This window comes from Zootoca vivipara, chromosome Z (genome assembly GCF_963506605.1).
Source record: "Zootoca vivipara chromosome Z, rZooViv1.1, whole genome shotgun sequence".
Taxonomy (NCBI): Eukaryota; Metazoa; Chordata; class Lepidosauria; order Squamata; family Lacertidae; genus Zootoca; species Zootoca vivipara.
The window spans coordinates 3,249,844-3,269,375 of NC_083294.1; the positions used below are offsets into that span (position 1 = coordinate 3,249,844).

The window sequence follows — 19,532 nt, forward strand, 5'->3', positions numbered from 1 at the left end:
GCCTGCTGGGCTGCCACTCCTTGGAATCATAGAATCATAGAGTTGGAAGAGACCACAAGGGCCATCCAGTCCAACCCCCTGCGAAGCAGGAAACACCATCATAAAATCAGAGAGTTGGAAGAGACCACAAGGGCCATCCAGTCCAACCCCCTGCCAAGCAGAAAACACCATCAAAGCATTCCTGACATATGGCTGACAGCAACGCGTGGCCGGGTCAGCCATATGTCAGTCTCCTTCTTGAACTGTGGTGCCCAGAACTGGACACAGTACTCCAGGTGAGGTCTGACCAGAGCAGAATACAGTGGTACTATTACTTCCCTTGATCTAGATGCTATACTCCTATTGATGCAGCCCAGAATTGCATTGGCTTTTTGAGCTGCTGCATCACAATGTTGTCTCATGTCAAGTTGGTGGTCTACCAGGACTCCTAGATCCTTTTCACATGTATTGCTCTCAAGCCAGGTGTCTCCCATCCTGTATTTGTGCCTTTCATTTTTTTGGCCCAAGTGTAGTACTTTACATTTATGGTCAGATGTGTCCTATGGAGTGAAAAAATACGGTAATATGTGTGGTTCCTTTTCTATTTTTTATTTTAATGTACCCCACAGCCAAAGAGACAGGGAGTTGTTTACAGAAGAAGCCCATCCATTCTCCCTCTTTTTGCTGAAGCATTCAAGCAGCAAGACTTCCACAGTCTGTTTGGCACAGTAGCCACTCTCCGCTGGCCCCTTGCCCTCCCGCTGATCGGCAGGGCAAAGGATGTGCCAACTCTCCAACTGTAACAGAGCAGGCCTACTTGCAAATCTGCTTGTAGTTAGCCGGGGGGGTGGTTCTTGGCAGCGCTCTGCGGCCGATTGATTTACTTGCAACCCGTTTTCTTTAATATTTTCCATCTGGCCAGCAATGACCTCTAAAGGCAAGCACAAAACAGGGGTTGAAGGATGGGGACGATGATGGGGAAAAACACTCTAGATCCGGCAGGGGTGGACGGCTGCCATCAAGCGCTGTGGGTGGGGAGGGTTTTCAGCTGTTCCAACATGACCGAAAGGACGTTGGCTTTCTCAGAAAAATGTCTTGTTAGGGACTCAGGGCCATGAAGGGAAGCCTCGGAGGAGCGGGAGCCTCGAGAGCTATGTTCAAGCACAGAAAGGAGCAGGTGGGCAACAGTGGTGGGCCTCTGTGATTGGCAGGAGAAGAGAGTCTTTGAACTGGATTGAAATGGTACTTAAGGTTGCCTGATCCGGTCCTTGGACAAGTACATTTCGCGTGCTGGGCCTTGCTCCAGCGTAGGATACTGACCTGGAGGGTTCTGATTTGGAGAGAGTGCTTGCTGGGCTTCATATTGAGGATTGCCACTCGTAAGCCTGGCCTAGTGCTTCTTCTCATAGAATAGAATCCTAGAGTTGGAAGAGACCACAGGGGCCATCCAGTCCAACCCCCTGCCAAGCAGGAAACACCATCAAAGCATCCTGACAGAGGCCTGTCAAGCCTCTGCTTAAAGACCTCCAAAGATGCCTCATAAGGCATCGTTTCCAGGCCTTTGATCATTTTGGTTGCCCTCTTCTGGACACGTTCCAGCTTGATGCAGCCCAAAATTGCGTTGGCTTTTTGAGCTGCTACAACACACTGTTGACTCATGTCAAGTTGGTGGTCTACCAAGACTCCTAGATCCTTTTCACATGTACTGCTCTCAAGCCAGGTGTCACAGATCCTTTCGTTGTTGTTGTTTTGGGGGGAAGTTTAGTACTTTACATTTCTCCTTGTTCAAATTCATCTTGTTTGCTTTGGCCCAGTTGTCTAATCTGTTAGGGTCATTTTGAAGTGTGATCCTGTCCTCTGGGGTATTAGCCACCCCTCCCCATTTGGTGTAGTCTGCAAACTTGCTCAGGATGCCCTCAAGCCCATCATCCAAGTCATTGATGAAGATGTTGAATAAGACTGGGCCCAAGACAGAACCTCGTGGCACCCCACTAGTCACTTCTCTCCAGGATGAGGAGGAGCCATTGATGAGCACCCTTTGGGTTCGGTCAGTCAGCCAGTTCCAAATCCACTGAATGGAAGCATTGTCTAGCCTGCATTTTACCAGCTTCTTTACAAGCCTTTCAGCTTTTCAAGTAATGTAGCTTTCCATTTAGATTGGTAGGCGTCTAATAAGGTTAAGGGTGCCAGCCCAACAAGGAATAAAATACAGTGGTACCTCGGTTTATGAACACAATTGGTTCCGGAAATCTGTTCATAAACTGAAGCGTTCATAAACTGAAGTGAACTTTCCCATGGAAAGTAATGGAAAGTGGATCAATCCATTCCAGATGTGTCCGCGGCGTTCGTAAACCGGAAATCCATAAACCGAGGTGTTCGTAAACTGAGGTTCCACTGTAAGCTTTAACCAATCATGGATCTTCAATATCCATATCCAAGCACTGACGGGGATATTTGTACAACCTCCAAACGGACCGCTATGTTAGATACATAAGGGGGGATCCCTAGCAGGCAACGAAAAAACTTTAATTTGAAATGCCTCTAAGAGAGGGAGGTTTTTTAAAGCTGCAGATCTGGGATCCATATAGAGTGGTGCTTCGCTTAACAAACGCCCTGTAAGATGAAATTTTCGCTTAAAGAAAGGATTTTTCTAGCGGAGGTTGCCTTGCTAGACAAATTCATTTTATGAAAAATTTGTCTAGCGAATCACGGTTTCCCATAGGAATGCATTGAAATTCAATTAATGCGTTCCTATGGGGGGGAAATATAAAAAATCAATGCATTCCTATGGGATTCGCTAGACAAATTTTCCGTTATAAGAATAGACCCGTGGAATGAATTAAATTCGTCTAGCGAGGCACCACTGTACCCTGTTTCCCCTTTTTTAATACATAGTCACAAAGTAAGTCATGGCAGGGTTTTGAAGCAATTGAGAAATAGAAGACATACCACGAAAACAAGTCATACTTCCACGCTGTGGAAACCACCTCCACTCACAGAGTCACTCCATTCGGCCGGCACTACAGGAGTGCGATCCGCTGTGAAGCGGCGCTCCAAGAGCTCCGCTTAACAGCAGATCGCGCTCCCGCCTTGCTGGCTGCATCCCCGCGCTCCGCCTTCTCGTCCACCGCCGTCCCTGCCGCTTTTGTGCTTGCCGCCACCGCTGGGCTCACTGCTTCTTCCTTGCCTGGCCCGGCCAAGGAGCTTGGAGCGCCCTGCAGCAGCAGGCAGAGGGAGCGCCTGAGCCAGCGGCCTCCGTCTGGCCCGGCCAAGGACACCTGCTGCCCTGCCGCCCGGAACCGGTGGCTGCTGCAGCGCCGAGCACTCCAGAGAGCCCAGCAGCACCCGGAGCCGTAAAAACCGTACCGGTAATAAAAAAAATAAGACATCCCACTGAAAGTAAGCCCCCCTGTGTTTCTTTCAGGGGAAAAAATGATAAGACGGCGTCTTTAAAAAGGGGAAACGGGTAAGAATTGTGATAGTATTTTTGCATCAAAGACCTGGGAGGCGGCAGTTCCTCGGCGTTTGTGGCAGTCCTTGCTGAAGTCATATTTCCTACCTTCAGTTCTTCCCTTGAAAGCAGCAGTGGGCTGTCGCCTGTCTCTTCACGGTCCCTTCCGCAGCAGCCAGTGCTGACTTTGAGGATAAGCAGAATCCCTTACTAATAAAATCCCATTTTCAGCCGGATGCCTTTGGCAGGGAACACAGGAAGACGGAATCAGGTGGCTTTGCAGTCTCACCAGTGGCTTATTATTCTTTTTTTAAATAATTGCTCAAGTTATTTGGTGTTTCCTGCTTGGCAAGGGGGTTGGACTGGATGGCCCTTGTGGTCTCCTCCAACTCCATGATTCTATGATTCTATTGTTGTTGTCTTAAATACTGTCAACTCTTCTTAATCCAGCCTCCTAAACCACCAGTGACAAATTCTGGAGAGAGCTTTATCACTTCTCTTTTCAACCCAAAGGGGTTTAAAGATGTATAAACCCCTTCTAATCACCTACAGTCATACCTCGGCTTAAGTACCTTCAGTTTAAGTACTCCGCAGACCCATCTGGTACGGATTAACCCACTTTCCATTATATTACTTTCAATGGGAAAGTTCGCTTCAGGTTAAGCACGATTCAGTTTAAGTACTCTGTGCACCCGTCTGGAACGGATTAATCCACTTTCCATTACTTTCCATGAGAAAGTTCGCTTCAGGTTAAGTATGCTTCAGGTTAAGTACGGACTTCCAGAACCAATTGCACTCATACTACGGGTTAAGTACGCTTCAGTTTAAGTACTCCGCGCACCCGTCTGGAATGGATTAACCCACTTTCCATTACTTTCAATGGGAAAGTTCGCTTCAGGTTAAGTACGCTTCAGTTTAAGTACTCCGCGGACCGTCTGGAACGGATCAATCCACTTTCCATTACTTTCAATGGGAAAGTTCACTTCAGGTTAAATACGCTTCAGTTTAAGTACTCCACGCACCCGTCTGGAATGGATTAATCCTCTTTCCATTACTTTCAATGGGAAAGTTCGCTTCAGGTTAAGTATGCTTCAGTTTAAGTACAGACTTCTGGAACCCATGGTGTACTTAAAATGAGGTACCACTGTACTATAAAACAGTTGCAGAAGCCCCAAACTCGACTCTTGCTAAACAAGCCTTTTTAGCCTTTCCTGGTAACCGCACTTGGTCAAAAGGGATGGAGACCATCTGTGAACGCTATTCCCTCCCAGATTTTTCCAATCTGATCGCTTGGGACAAAGACAAAATCTGTAAATGGATTCTAAACAGGGACGAAGCGCGGGACCTGGCTTTATCCAATTCGACCAACCTACCAACATGCTCAAGCCTGTATATTGTCTCCCTGCTTATTTGACTTATATGCAGAATTCATCATGTAAAAGGCTGGACTAGATGAATCCCAAATCGGAATCGAGATTGCCAGAAGAAATATCAACAACCTCATATATGCCGATGACACAACCTTGATGGCAGAAGGTGAGGAGGAATTAAAGAACCTTTGAATGAGGGTGAAAGAGCTCGCAAAAGATGGCCTGAAGCTCAACATCAAAAAAACCAAGATCATGGTCACTGGTCCCATCACCTCCTGGCAAATAGAAGGGGAAGAAATGGAGGCAGTGAGAGATTTCACTTTCTTGGGCTCCTTGATCACTGCAGATGGTGACAGCAGTCACAAAATTAAAAGACCCCTGCTTCTTGGGAGAAAAGCAATGGCAAACCTAGATAGCATCTTAAAAAGCAGAGACATCACCTTGCCGACAAAGGTCCGTCTAGTTCAAGCTATGGTTTTCCCAGTAGCGATGTATGGAAGTGAGAGCTGGACCCTCAAGAAGGCTGATCGCCGAAGAATTGATGCTTTTGAATTATGGTGCTGGAGGAGACTCTTGAGAGTCCCATGGACTGCAAGAAGATCAAACCTATCCATTCTGAAGGAAATCAGCCCTGAGTGCTCACTGGAAGGACGGATCCTGAAGTTGAGGCTCCAAGACTTTGGCCACCTCTTGAGAAGAGAAGACTCCCTTGAAAAGACCCTGATGTTGGGAACGATGGAGGGCACAAGGAGAAGGGGACGACAGAGGATGAGATGGTTGGACAGTGTTCTTGAAGCTACGAACATGAGTTTGACCAAACTGCGGGAGGCAGTGGAAGACAGGAGTGCCTGGCGTGCTCTGGTCCATGGGGTCACAAAGAGTCGGACACGACTAAACGACTAGATCAGTAGTGGCCCTTGTGGTCTCTTTCAACTCTAGGATTCTACTAGCTGACCCTGCCACATGTTGCTGTCAGCCATATGTCAAGAATGCTTTCTTGGTGTTTCCTGTGTTGCAGGGGGTTGGACTGGATGGCCCTTGTGGTCTCTTCCAACTCGATGATTCTATGATGCTGTGAGAAGACATTTTGAGCCCTCTCAAAAGTACAGCTTTGAATTATACCACAGGTATTTGATGGTTGAGGCAGTTTCCAGCTCCTTCCCACACCTCCCCCCCATGTTGTTCATTTGTTTTCCTCTCCACCACCCGAAAAACAGGGAGGTGAAGAAGTTAGAAATCCTGAAATCTCCTAGCTTTTGTGGTGTAAGAGAGATACAAATAATTGCATGCATTCATTATAACTACTACCAAAGCTTTGCTGTGCTGTGCTTAGATGAGTAGGGCTGCTCTTAAGAGATGCAACCATTGGCTAGATCCTGCCAGTATGACTGGCAAGAGCTAGAAGAGTGCTGGAAAAATATCCCAGGCACCAAACAAAGATTCCACCTCAACATTAGGAAGAACTTCCTGACAGTAAGAGCTGTTCAGCAATGGAATTTGCTGCCAAGGAGTGTGGTGGAGTCTCCTTCTTTGGAGGTCTTTAAGCGGAGGCTTGACAGGCATATGTCAAGAATGCTTTGATGGTGTTTCCTGCTTGGCAGGGGTTGGACTGGATGGCCCTCGTGGTCTCTTCCAACTCTATGATTCTATGATTCTACTAGCTGACCCGGCCACGCGTTGCTGTCAGCCATATGTCAAGAATGCTTTGGTGGTGTTTCCTGCTTGGCAGGGGGTTGGACTGAATGGCCCTTGTGGTCTCTTCCAACTCTATGATTCTACGATTCTACTAGCTGACCAGGCCACGCGTTGCTGTCAGTCATATGTCAAGAATGCTTTGATGGTGTTTCCTGCTTGCCAGGGGGCTGGACTGGATGGCCCTTGTGGTCTCTTCCAACTCTAGGATTCTATGATTCTTCCAGGCTCCTGGACAGAGAGTGTTGCTGCCTAAGACGTTCCCTATGGCCTTTCAGCCCTGTTGTTGTTTAGAGCATTCCATTTATAATTGACCCACCTAACGACCAATAATTACAATTACAACAGATTACAACAAAGCAAGGCTTGACATATCTTGCTTTGCATGTCACGCATCTATCTCATATATTGGTTGCACCTTTTAAGTTGCATTACTGAAATAAATGCCCTTCATTATTCCTTGCAGTTTTGTAATATTTCACTACAATGTGCTCTTTTTGAGCGTCAGTATTGTGGAACAACTTGCCCCTTCCCTTGTTCTCTTTTACTGGCTGGAAAACAAACAAAAAACCCATCATCATCACAAAAATACCGGTGAAACTCGGCAAATTAGAATATTGTCGAAAAGTGCATTTATTTCAGTAACGCATCGTAAAAGGTGAAACCAATCTATGAGATAGATGCATGACTTGGAAAATTAGAATATCGCCGAAAAGTGCATTTATTTCAGTAGTGCAACCTATTATTATTTTCCGTTTCTTTAAATTTTGACAAATGCTTTCTTTTGGAAATTCCACAGTAAGAAAAGAAATAGTTACAAGAATACAAAAATCAACAAAAATCAACATCGCTATGACATTTCATGAATTACACTAGCTGGCCCTGCCATGCGTTTCTGTGACTCATTATTTGTTCCATTCCATTTATAATTGACCCGCCTAAGGACAAATAATTACAATTACAACAATTAAAGGCTGGACATATCTTGCTTTGTATGCCATCCATCTATCTCATATATTGGTTTCAGCTTTTAAATGGCATTACTGAAATAAATGCACTTTTCGACAATATTCTAATTTCCCGAGTTTCACCTGTACAGGTATTTGCAATGTGGTTTGCTGGAATACAGCTCACTGTTAATAGTAAATTAAAAACTAGTACAGGTGAAACTCGGAAAAGTAGAATATCGCCGAAAAATGCATTGATTTTAGTAACATCTTGGGTTTTTTATTTTTAGTTTAGGGAAGTTTTTAATATGCATACCTACCAAGTTCCTGCCGGAAAAATAAGGGATCGGCAGACCGGAAGTAGCGCTGCCGCCATTTTGGAACTGGGTAGAGCAGCACCGAAAGTCACTTCTGAGCATGCTCTGCCCGGTTCCAAAATGGCCACCGCACCAGAAGTCGCGCTGCGGCCATTTTGAAACTGGGCAGAGCAGCATCGAAAGTCGCTTCTGAGCATGTTCCGCCCAGTTGCAAAAGGGCCGTCACGCCAGAAATCGCTTCTGCACATGTCCAGAGACTCCAGGCATGCGCAGAAGGAACCTCCCCCGGCCGGTAAGTAAACCAGGAAAAAACAAAAACATCCGTTTTTCCAGCTGGGAACGGCTGGAAAAACGGGGGTTTCCCGGGGAATATGGGAGACTTGGCAGCTATGTTAATAAGTGATATTTGATGTACTGTATTTTAATGTTTGTTGGAAGCCACCCAGAGTGGCAGGGGAAGCCCAGCCAGATGGGCGGGGTATAAATAATAAATTATTATTATTATTATTATTATCCTTTCATTTTGAGAAATGCTTTTTTTGGAAATCCCACAGTAATAAAACAAATAGTTACAATCATACAAAAATAAACATCGCTATTACATTCCATTAATTCCACTAGCTGGCCCTGCCACGCTTTGCTGTGGCTCATCATTCATTCCATTCCATTTATAATTGACCCGCCTAAGGACAAATAATTACAATGACAACCAATCAAGGCTTGACATATCTTGCTTAGCATGTTACGCCTCTATCTCATATATTGGTTTCACTTTTAAATTGCGTTACTGTACTGAAATAAATGCACTTTTCGATGATATTCTGATTTCCCGAGTTTCCCCTGTAGAGGTAGCCTCCTATATGACCAAAATGAAGTATGAACTCAATGAACTTAGAAACAGGTATCTGGCTATTCAGGAAAATGTTAAAGTGTTTGCCCTGCTTCTTCCTTTAAGAAATTATAGGTGAAACTCAGAAAATGATAATCTCGTCGAAAAGTGCATTGATTTCAGTAATGCAACTCATTATTATTTTACTTAATTTTAATTTTTCAAATGCTTTCTTTTGGAAATTCCACAGAATAAAACAAAGTTACAAGAAGACAAAAGTAAAGAAAAATAAACATCGCTAGGACATTTAATTCATTACACTAGCTGGCCCTGCCACGCCTTGCTGTGGCTCATCATTCATTCCATTCCATTTATAATTGACCCGCCTAACAACAAATAATTACAATGACAACCAATCAAGGCTTGACATATCTTGCTTTGCACCTTTTAAGTTGCATTCCTGAAATATTATTAAGTTTAATACCAGATAATATACCGGATAATAGAAAGAATATCTTCTTGTACACGTGTGCTGCGGCAAGATTGCTGATCGCCCAAAAATGGAGAAAAGAGGAATTGCCCACAATCCAAGACTGGCAGGTAAAATTAATAGAATTTATGAACCTGGAGAGAATGACGGCAGCAATTAGAAATACATCAAAACAAAGGTCCAGAATTGAATGGGGGTATGTGGAGGAGTATTTTAAGAAAAAGAATATAAAAACTGAGTTGATGATCTGTTTAAATTAAGCTGATATGGGGGGGGGGATTGAGATAGGATGGGAAAAATTAAGAGTAAAGTTAAACAGGCTTGTATTGCAAATGGGAAAAAGAAACGCAAGTAATAGAAAAGATTAAAAGTTAAGCGATGCGGGGTGATTTGGAAGTTAATTTTTATTGGTATATTAATTATTTGTATATTAATTATTTGGATGATATATATTGAGATTTGGTTGTTGTTTTTGTATTGATTTTAAATGAATTAAATAAAGATTTGTTTTTAAATATTAAAAAAAGAAAAAAGTTGCATTCCTGAAATAAATGCGCTTTTCGACGATATTCTAATTTTCCGCGTTTCACCTGTGTGTGTTCTCTCTCTCTCTCTCTCTCTCTCTCTCTCTCTCTCTCTCTCTGCTTCGGGCAACGGAGAGTTCTTTTTTAATTGAGCAGAAACATGTGGACGGATCAGGAATATCTCAAAGGATTATGGCGGGGGGATTTCAAATTGGCACTCCTTCCAGCTTGGAGCGGGAGCAGGTTTTGCTGGGAATAAATGTGAGCTCGGGCGACCTGTGACCTTCGGGACTGTTGACATGGATTTCAGCCAGAAACTAGCCACAGAACGCCTTTGTTCGGCTCATTCAGAGCTCCTTGAAAACTCCCCGTCAGGGGAAGTTGCCAGCTCAAAGGCAAGGAGTGCAGGGATCCCCCCCGTTTTCCCATGCTTTGGAAACAGCGGACGCCCCTTCAACGGCAAGGCTCTTTTAATAGGGCTCCGCGGCCCAAACACGATCCGAATTGACAGCTTCCTGGCTCGGCCGTGCCAACTGGCCGCGCACCGAGGCACACGGGAACAAACAGCATTGGGGGCCCATAGGTTGTGGGGGTGTGCACACATCGGATAAAACATAATTTCCTGTAGTGCAATATCACTCTTTGCAGCAAGATGGAAGAGGGCTTGGATGCTGGGCATGAGGGCAACCTGGTCCAGTTTGCAGAGGACACCAAATGAGGAGGGGTGGCTAATACCCCAGAGGAATGGATCACACTTCCAAATGACCTTAACAGATTAGACAACTGGACCAAATCAAACTAGATGAATTTCAACAGGGAGAAATGTTGGGCACTAGGGCAAAAAACATGAAAGGCACAAATACAGGATGAGAGATACCTTGCTTGAGAGCAGTACATGTGAAAAGGATCTAGGAGTCTTGGTAGACCACAAACTTGACATGAGTCAGCAGTGTGATGCAGCAGCTCAAAAAGCCAAGCAGGAAACACCACCCAAGCATTCTTGACATATGGCTGACAGCAACGCGTGGCCAGGTCAGCTAGTAGAATCATAGAATCGTAGAGTTGGAAGAGACCACAAGGGCCATCCAGTCCAACCCCCTGCCAAGCAGGAAACACCACCCAAGCATTCTTGACATATGGCTGACAGCAACGCGTGGCCAGGTCAGCTAGTAGAATCATAGAATCGTAGAGTTGGAAGAGACCACAAGGGCCATCCAGTCCAACCCCCTGCCAAGCAGGAAACACCACCCAAGCATTCTTGACATATGGCTGACAGCAACGCATGGCCGGGTCAGCTAGTAGAATCATAGAGTTGTAAGAGACCACAAGGGCCATCCAGTCCAACCACCTGCCAAGCAGGAAACACCATCAAAGCATTCCTGACAAAGGGCCGTCAAGCCTCCAAGGAAGGAGACTCCACCACACTCCTTGGTAGCAAATTCCACTGCCAAACAGCTCTTACTGTCAGGAAGTTCTTCATAATGTTGAGGTGGAATCTTCCTTCTTGTAGTTTGACTCCATTGCTCCGTGTCCGCTTCTCTGGAGCAGCAGAAAACAACCTTTCACCCTCCTCTATATGACATCCTTTGAAATATTTGAACATGGCTATCATATCACCCCTTCACCTTCTCTTCTCCAGGCTAAACATACCCAGCTCCCTAAGCCGTTCCTCATAAGGCATTGTTTCCAGGCCTTTGATCATTTTGGTTGCCCTCCTCTGGACACGTTCCAGCTTGTCAGTTTCCTTCTTGAACTGTGGTGTCCAGAACTGCACAGTACTCCAGGTGAGGTCTGACCCGAGCAGAAAACAGTGGTACAATTACTTCCCTTGATCTAGACGCTATACTCCTATTGATGCAGCCCAGAATTGCATTGGCTTTTTGAGCTGCTGCATCACACTGTTGACTCATGTCAAGTTTGTGGTCTACCAAGACTCCTAGATCCTTTTCACATGTACTGCTCTCAAGCCAGGTGTCTCCCATCCTTTCATTTCTTTTGCCCAAGGGGAGTACTTTACATTTCTCCTTGTTAAAATTCATCTTGTTTGCTTTGGTCCAGTTGTCTAATCTGTTCAGGTCATTTTGAAGTATTAGCCATCCCTCCCAATTTGGTGTCATCTGCAAACTTGCTCAGGATGCCCTCAAGCCCATCATTCAAGTGATTGATGAAGATGTTGAAGAAGATTGGGCCCAAGACAGAAACCTGTGGCACCCCACTAGTCACTACTCTCCAGGATGAAGAGGAGCCATGGATGAGCACCCTTTGGGTTCGGTCAGCCAGCCAGCTCCAAATCTACTGAATAGGAGCATTGCCTAGCCCGCATTTATCCAGCTTCTTTATAAGAATATAATGGGGCACCTTGTCAAAGGCCTTGCTGAAATCAAGAATATCATAGTCACTTCTCTCCAGGATGAAGAGGAGCCATGGATGAGCACCCTTCGGGTTCAGTCAGCCAGCAAGTTACAAATCCACTGAATGGGAGCATTGCCTATCCCACATTTTACCAGCTTCTTTTCAAGAATATCATGGGGCACCTCGTCAAAGGCCTCGCCTTTGTTCACACAGCAACAGTCTTGTGGCGTGCTTGAGAATGGCACTATGTGTGCCGACTCCCAAAGATTACCTCTCTTGTTCCAATCAAATCTCCTTCACCGAAAAATTACCTAGACAGACTTCTACGCACCCAGTTTGCGGCTGCAACTGTCCTGTCTCACAGCCTGTTTATCACAGGGACAAGGCGATAATTCTCCCATCAACTCAGAAACAACCGAGTCAAAAAAAATTTAAAATGCTGATAACATAACAGAAAGAACACCAGAGCACAAGAAGTTTTCTGGCGCAAATGCGCGCGCATTAGGGTGATGATGTTTTTACAACCTCATTTCCCTGTGTCATAATTTGATAAGCTTTCATTAAAGATTAGATAAAATCTTACTTTCAAAGAGATTTGATAAAGAAAACCTCACGCACAAAATGATTTTAGAAATTTCATTGATCCGTTTTTGGACCATTTTTGAAGTCTCCAAAACAATTAAAAAATGGAACCCAAGGTTGAGAGTCACATCTATACAACATTATATAGGGTGATCAAACACACAAGGAAGCTTTCTTTAGCTGCAGTAACAGTATAGACGTCGCTAGATGGCAGTGTTTTGCTACCCCTCCTGTAGGTTCTCTTTGTCATTAATAATAATAATAATTTATTATTTATACCCCGCTCATCTGGCTGGGTTTCCCCAGCCACTCTGGGCGGCTTCCAACAAAAGAATAAAATAATAGATTAAAGATTAAATGTCTCCCTAAACAGAGCAAAAAGTTCATCCATTTGTGCTACAGGAAATAATTTTTGATACATTTCTGATTATTGTCGTTGGCTTCCTGCCACTCTTGAACCCTTGGTAAAATTTCAGAAATGTACCAAGGCAAAAAAATAATGGATTAATGGAAATATGTGCAAGACGACTTGGAGAGAGAAAATCTAGAAAATAATCTAGTGATGTGCTTAGAATAAAAATATAAAGAAAAATTAAAAATAGTTTGTGCCAGGGTGGATAAAAATCAACAATTTAAAAAATATATATCAAAAAAATCGGATTTTTTTTATTTAAATCAGATTTTTTAAAAAATAAAATGCTTTTTGAGGAAAATATATTGCCATCCAAAAGTTATTCCACCATGAAATAAAGATTAGTTTTTTAATTATGTAGAATAAGGTTGTATATGTTTAATTTTGGGGTTAAAAAAATTCCATTAATCCATTCACAATGTCATGCTCTTCCAGAGGTCTTTGTAAGGTGATTGGGCAGTTTCTCTGCCTACAAGATATTATCACAGACGCTTGGTTGACTTTTGCAGTTCTCAAAACTGAATTTGACTCGGCAGAGATCACATGCCTCTTCGTCACAGCAAAACAGCGTTGAGAAAAAGACCTTCATCCTATTGTTCTACAAACCTATGAACACAGAATCAACCCCTTCTGTGCAAAGTTTCAAGAAGTTCAGTGAACAGAATAGAAACAATATTTTTCTGATTGTTAGGAATGGACAGTATTTAGGTTTTCCATGTGTAGGCTGGGCTGACAGCCTAAGTTTCTTAAAATATATATATATTGTTTTGCTTTAGCCAAATTAGTTAACAAACATGGATGTTTGTTTAAGCAAATAACATATGCTGTAATGTTATTGTTTCAGTTGAATAAATCTATTTAAATTGTTATTATTAAGGTAATGGTTATTTTTCTCCTTCCTAAGTACAACAGAAAAGTTGTGCAAATATGAATGATTAACCTATTAAACTGGGGATAAAAAAAACTAATATGAAAAGTTGTGATTCTAAAAATCTTCATCTACTAGCATATTAAAGTTATACCAGCAAGAATTAGTCTTGATGTAGAAAACGATGATTTAGAATAATAGAATCATAGAGTTGGAAGAGACCACAAGGACCATCCAGTCCAACCCCCTGCCAAGCAGGAAACACCATCAAAGCATTCTTGACATGTGGCCGTCAAGACTCTGCTTAAAGACCTCCAAAAAAGGAGACTCCACCACACTCCTTGGCAGAAAATTCCACTGCCGAACAGCTCTTACTGTCAGGAAGTTCTTCCTAATGTTGAGGTGGAATCTTCTTTCTTGTAGTTTAAATCCATCGCTCCGTGTCCACTTCTCTGGAGCAGCAGAAAACAACCTTTCTCCCTCCTCTATATGACATCCTTTGATATATTTGAACATGGCTATCATATCACCCCTTAACCTTCTCTTCTCCAGGCTAAACATACCCAGCTCCGTAAGCCGTTCCTCATAAGGCATCATTTCCAGGCCTTTGACCATTTTGGTTGCCCTCCTCTGGACACATTCCAGCTTCTCAGTATCCTTCTTGAACTGTGATGCCCAGAACTGGACCCAGTACTCCAGGTGAGGTCTGACCAGAGCAGAATACAGTGGTACTATTACTTCCCTTGATCTAGACGCTATACTCCTATTGATGCAGCCCAGAATTGCATTGGCTTTTTGAGCTGCTGCATCACACTGTTGACTCATGTCAAGCTGGTGGTCTACGAAGACTCCTAGATCCTTTTCACATGTACTGCTCTCAAACCAGGTGACTAGTGATTTAAAGAAAATCAGGTATGGGGGAAAAACATGGTTATGCCTATACTAAGCCAGCAGGATATGAAAATAGGAGAAAAAATTTAAGGCAAAATTATTGTATTTGAAGGAAAAATGACAATTATGGCCCTTGTGGTCTCTTCCAACTCTATGATTCTATGATTCTACTAGCTGACCCGGCCACGCGTTGCTGTCAGCCATATGTCCAGAATGCTTTGATGGTGTTTCCTGCTTGTCAGGGGGTTGGACTGGATGGCCCTGGGCGTCTCTTCCAACTCTAGGATTCTATGATTCTAATTTATTATCAGAGGACAGACACAATGCTTCTGTGTAGAAGGTGGTGGAAGCATATAAAGAATATTTTATTGTTGTTGTTTTGTTTCTTCGTTTTGGTATAGCTATGCGGTAACATTTATACTTTCGATCTTCTTTTTTCCTTTTCCTTTTCCCCCCCCGTATTGATTATTCTTAAATCAATTTATTGTATTTTAATGTGTGAAATAATGTTTTATTCTGCGATATTAAAATAAAATAAAGATTTTTAAAAATAAAAAATCGTGATTTAAATCAGTTGGATTGAAATCAAATCCACCCTGGTTTGTGCGTGACCTTTTTAAAGATTTCAATGGAATAGATTTCATTTGAGTCATTCGTAGGTAAAAGCTCATCCATTTGTGCTACAGGAAATAATTTTGGAGGGGGGAAAACGAAAAAGTCATCACCCTAGCGCGAGAAGTGCAATGGCTTCCCGAGCAACAGATAGGAAAGTGATTCTCTGAACAGCTGGAAACTGTCAATTAAAAGCGACCGAAGCAGGATGTCAACATTGCTTCCCAGAGCAGAAGAAGGGCCGCATTCTGACTTACCTTAAGATACAGAAGCAAGTCTTGGCCCCCGAAGATAAGCGGCAGAAGCCAAACCTCTGCTTGCTGTCAATGTCGGTGAGCACAAAAGTGAAGTTCTGGCCAACTTGGCCGATTGTGAGGCTGGAAACGGGGAGAAGAAATGAATTTATTAATGGACTGTTCGTTGGAAGGACGTTGCCAAGTATCTAAACAGACTTTAAGTCATTGAACCAGCAGCGCTTCCTCTCTCTGTGCCGCTTCTGAGAGGAGGAAGGCAGGATGAGGTCCGGTTCAGCTGGACCCACCATAGGAAGTACAGTATGACCTAAAACCACAACTGCACCAGCCACAAACCTTTAAATTTAAGGATCCCTTCAATTTATGATACGGTGTACCGTATTTTTCGCTCCATAGGACACACCTAGTTTTTAGAGGAGGGGGAAGAATCGGTGAAAGAAGATTGGAAGAAATTGAAAGTTTATTTAGAGAAGAATTGTAAGATTAGCAGTGTTTCCTGCTTGGCAGGGGGTTGGACTGGATGGCCCTTGTGGTCTCTTCCAACTCTAGGATTCTATGATTCTCGACATCCGAACGGAAACTGCAGCGGTTTTAGATAGGGAATTGTCGACTTACGAATTTTTAGATGGGGTTGCTCCGACATACGGATTTTTCCGTTTCCAACGCATTCCTATGGGAAATCGCGTTTCCGACTTACTCGTTTTTTGACCTACGAAGGTGCCTCCGGAACGGATTGAATTCGTAAGTCGAGGCACCACTGTATTTTAACTGGAAACGTTGGCGGTCGTCTTATATGCCGGAATTACAGGTCGTGTATTCGAGCGACAAGAGGGGGGAGGATTGAATGGGAGCGCAGAATATGCCGTAACAAAAAGGTGCAGCGTTTCCTTTGAATTGTGCCTCAATGCCAATCTCTCCGGGGTCCTCCTCTAAGAGGAGCTGTAGCTGCAAGACGCTTGCCCTCTCGGCACAATTGCTCCAAAGCCCGTCCCCCACGCCAACGAGCAATCTTGATAACACGGTTCATACCTGGGCCTTTTCTGAAAGTTATGATCAACTTCCACTCGGCGCTAAGGGGCTCATTTGCCTTGCCTACATGAGCGCAAACAATGCGGCAATATTGTTTGACGAGGCTGGGCCCCATCCCGCTCCCCTCTATAGGAGCAACTCCTCAAATACTGTTAAAAGAATACATCGCTGGCGAAAAACCGAAACCGAGCGGGCGGAAGAACTGCACGAGAAGCTAAAATCAAGGGCACAAAGCCTCATTTCCTAACACTATAATTAGTAAAGGATATTATTGGTAACAGCGGGATACCTCTCTCATAAATAACAGCTTGCTTTATAGCATGTGCGAAACCTATTACTTAAAGCATGGCGTTCCAGAATGGGCTGCAAGAGGGGAAAACGTATAGAAGAGGCAGTCTAATTTCTTGATGCTTTGCCAGGTTTTTGTGAATGCCACATCACACATGGGGAAATTGTAGGCTTGTGATCCTCAGCTCGCTCCTACAGAACAATCAGGTATGGCTCAAAAGACAAAGCAGAGGACTGGATTATTGGAATCATAGAATGATAAAGTTGGAAGAGACCACAAGGGCCATCCAGTCCAACCCCCTGCCAAGCAGGAAACACCATCAACGCATTCCTGACATATGGCTGACAGCAACGCGTGGCCGGGTCAGCTACCGTGTTTCCCCCTTTTTAAGACACCGTCTTATAACTTTTTTTCCTCAAAAAAACACAGGGTGGCTTACTTTCGGTGGGATGTCTTATTTTTTAATTACTGGTACGGTTTTTACGGTTCAGGACGCTGGCTCAGGGCGCTGCTGTGCTCTCTTGAGTGCTCAGCACTGCAGCAGCCACCGGTTCCGGGCGGCGGGGCAGCAGGCGTCCTTGGCCAGGCCAGGCGGAGGCCACTGGCTCAGGCGCTCCCCCCGCCGCTGCAGGGTGCTCCAAGCTCCTTGGCTGGGCCAGGCAAGGAAGAAGCAGTGAGCCCAGCGGTGGTGGCAAGCGGAGCACGGGGATGCAGCCAGCAAGGCGGGAGCGCGATCAGCTGTTAAGCAGAGCTCTTGGCCGCATGGAGTGACTCTGTGAGCGGAGATGCCTGTGGGGGTTGGTTTCCATGGCGCGGAAGTATGGCTTATTTTGGGGGTATGTCTTATATTTCTCAAATGCTTAAAAACCCTGCCATGGCTTACTTTATGACTATGTATTAAAAAGGGGGAAACAGGGTAGTAGAATCATAGAGTTGGAAGAGACCACAAGTACCATCCAGTCCAACCCCCTGCCAAGCAGGAAACACCATCAAAGCATTCCTGACAGATGGCTGTCAAGCCTCCGCTTAAATACCACCAAAGAAGGAGACTCCACCACACTCCTTGGCAGCAAATTCCACTGTCAAACAGCTCTTACTGTCAGGAAGTTCTTCCTAATGTTGAGGTGGAATCTTCTTTCTTGTAGTTTGAATCTGCTTCTCTGGAGCAGCAGAAATCAACCTTTCTCCCACCTCTATATGACATCCTTTGATACATTTGAACATGGCTATCATATCTACCCTTAACCTTCTCTTCTCCAGGCTAAACATACCCAGCTCCCTAAGCCGTTATTCATAAGGCATCGTTTCCAGGCCTTTGACCATTTTGGTTGCCCTCCTCTGGACCCGTTCCAGCTTGTCAGTATCCTTCGTGAACTGTGGTGCCCAGAACTGGACACAGTACTCCAGGTGAGGTCTGACCAGAGCAGAATACAGTGGTACTATTACTTCCCTTGATCTAGATGCTATACTCCTATACATTTCTCCCCATTAAAATTCATCTTGTTTGCTTTGACCCAGTTGACTAATCTGTTACGGTCATTTGGAAGTGTGATCCTGTCCTCTGGGGTATTATCCACCCCTCCCAATTTGGTGTAGTCTGCAATCTTGCTTTGGATGCCCTCAAGCCCATCATCCGAGTCATTGATAAAGATGTTGAAGAAGACTGGGCCCAAGACAGAACCCTGTGGCACCCCACTAGTCACTTCTCTCCAAGATGAAGAGGAGCCATTGATGAGCACCCTGTGGGTTCGGTCAGCCAGCCAGTTCCAAATCCACTGAATGGTAGCATTGTCTAGCCTGCATTTTAACAGCTTCTTTACAAGAATATCATGCGGCACCTTGTCAAAGCCCTTGCTGAAATCAATATAGGCTACATCCACATGTTGACTCATGTCAAGTTTGTGGTCTACCAAGACTCCTAGATCCTTTTCACATGTCCTGCTCTCAAGCCAGGTCTCACCCATCCTTTCTTTGTTTCTTTTTTGCCCAACATTTCTCCCTGTTCAAATTCATCTTGCTTGCTTTGGCCCAGTTGTCTAATCTGTTAAGGTCATTTTGAAGTGTGATCCTGTCCTCTGGGGTACTAGCCACCCCTCCCAATTTGGTGTCATCTGAACAATGAAGGTAAAAGGTAAATGGACCCCTGACCATTAGGTCCAGTCATGACCGACTCTGGGGTTGTGGCGTTCATCTCGCGTTATTGGGCGAGGGAGCCGGCGTACAGCTTCCAGGTCATGTGGCCAGCATGACAAAGCCGCTTCTGGCGAACCAGAGCAGCACAGGAAATGCTGTTTACCTTCCCGCCGGAGCGGTCCCTATTTATCTACTTGCACTGTGACGTGCTTTCAAACTGCTAGGTTGGCAGGAGCAGGGACCGAGCAACGGGAGCTCACCCCGTCACGGGGATTCGAACCGCCAACCTTCTGATCGGCAAGCCCTAGGCTCTGGGGTTTAACCCACAGCTCCACCTCCGTCCCTCTGAACAATGAAACTGAGGGCTAAAACCACCAGATGTGGAGGGCACTAAGTAGCTCTGGCTCAGCCCAGTTCAAAATCCACATACCGTACATTCTGGTGTGTAAGACGACTGGGAGTATAAGACGACCCCCAACTTTTCCAGTTAAAATATAGAGTTTGGGATATA

At 44.6% G+C, this 19,532-nt stretch overlaps 1 protein-coding gene across 1 annotated transcript in view; it reads right to left on the reverse strand.

Moving 5' to 3' along the window:
* The window catches only part of DENND1A (DENN domain containing 1A), a 264,483-nt gene that overhangs the window by 163,080 nt on the left and 81,871 nt on the right, over nt 1-19,532 (reverse strand). Inside the window, exon 5 of the mRNA XM_060270319.1 lies at nt 15,574-15,693. Within this exon, the coding sequence (XP_060126302.1) occupies nt 15,574-15,693 (120 nt within the window). The remainder of the gene's footprint in view (nt 1-15,573; nt 15,694-19,532) is intronic.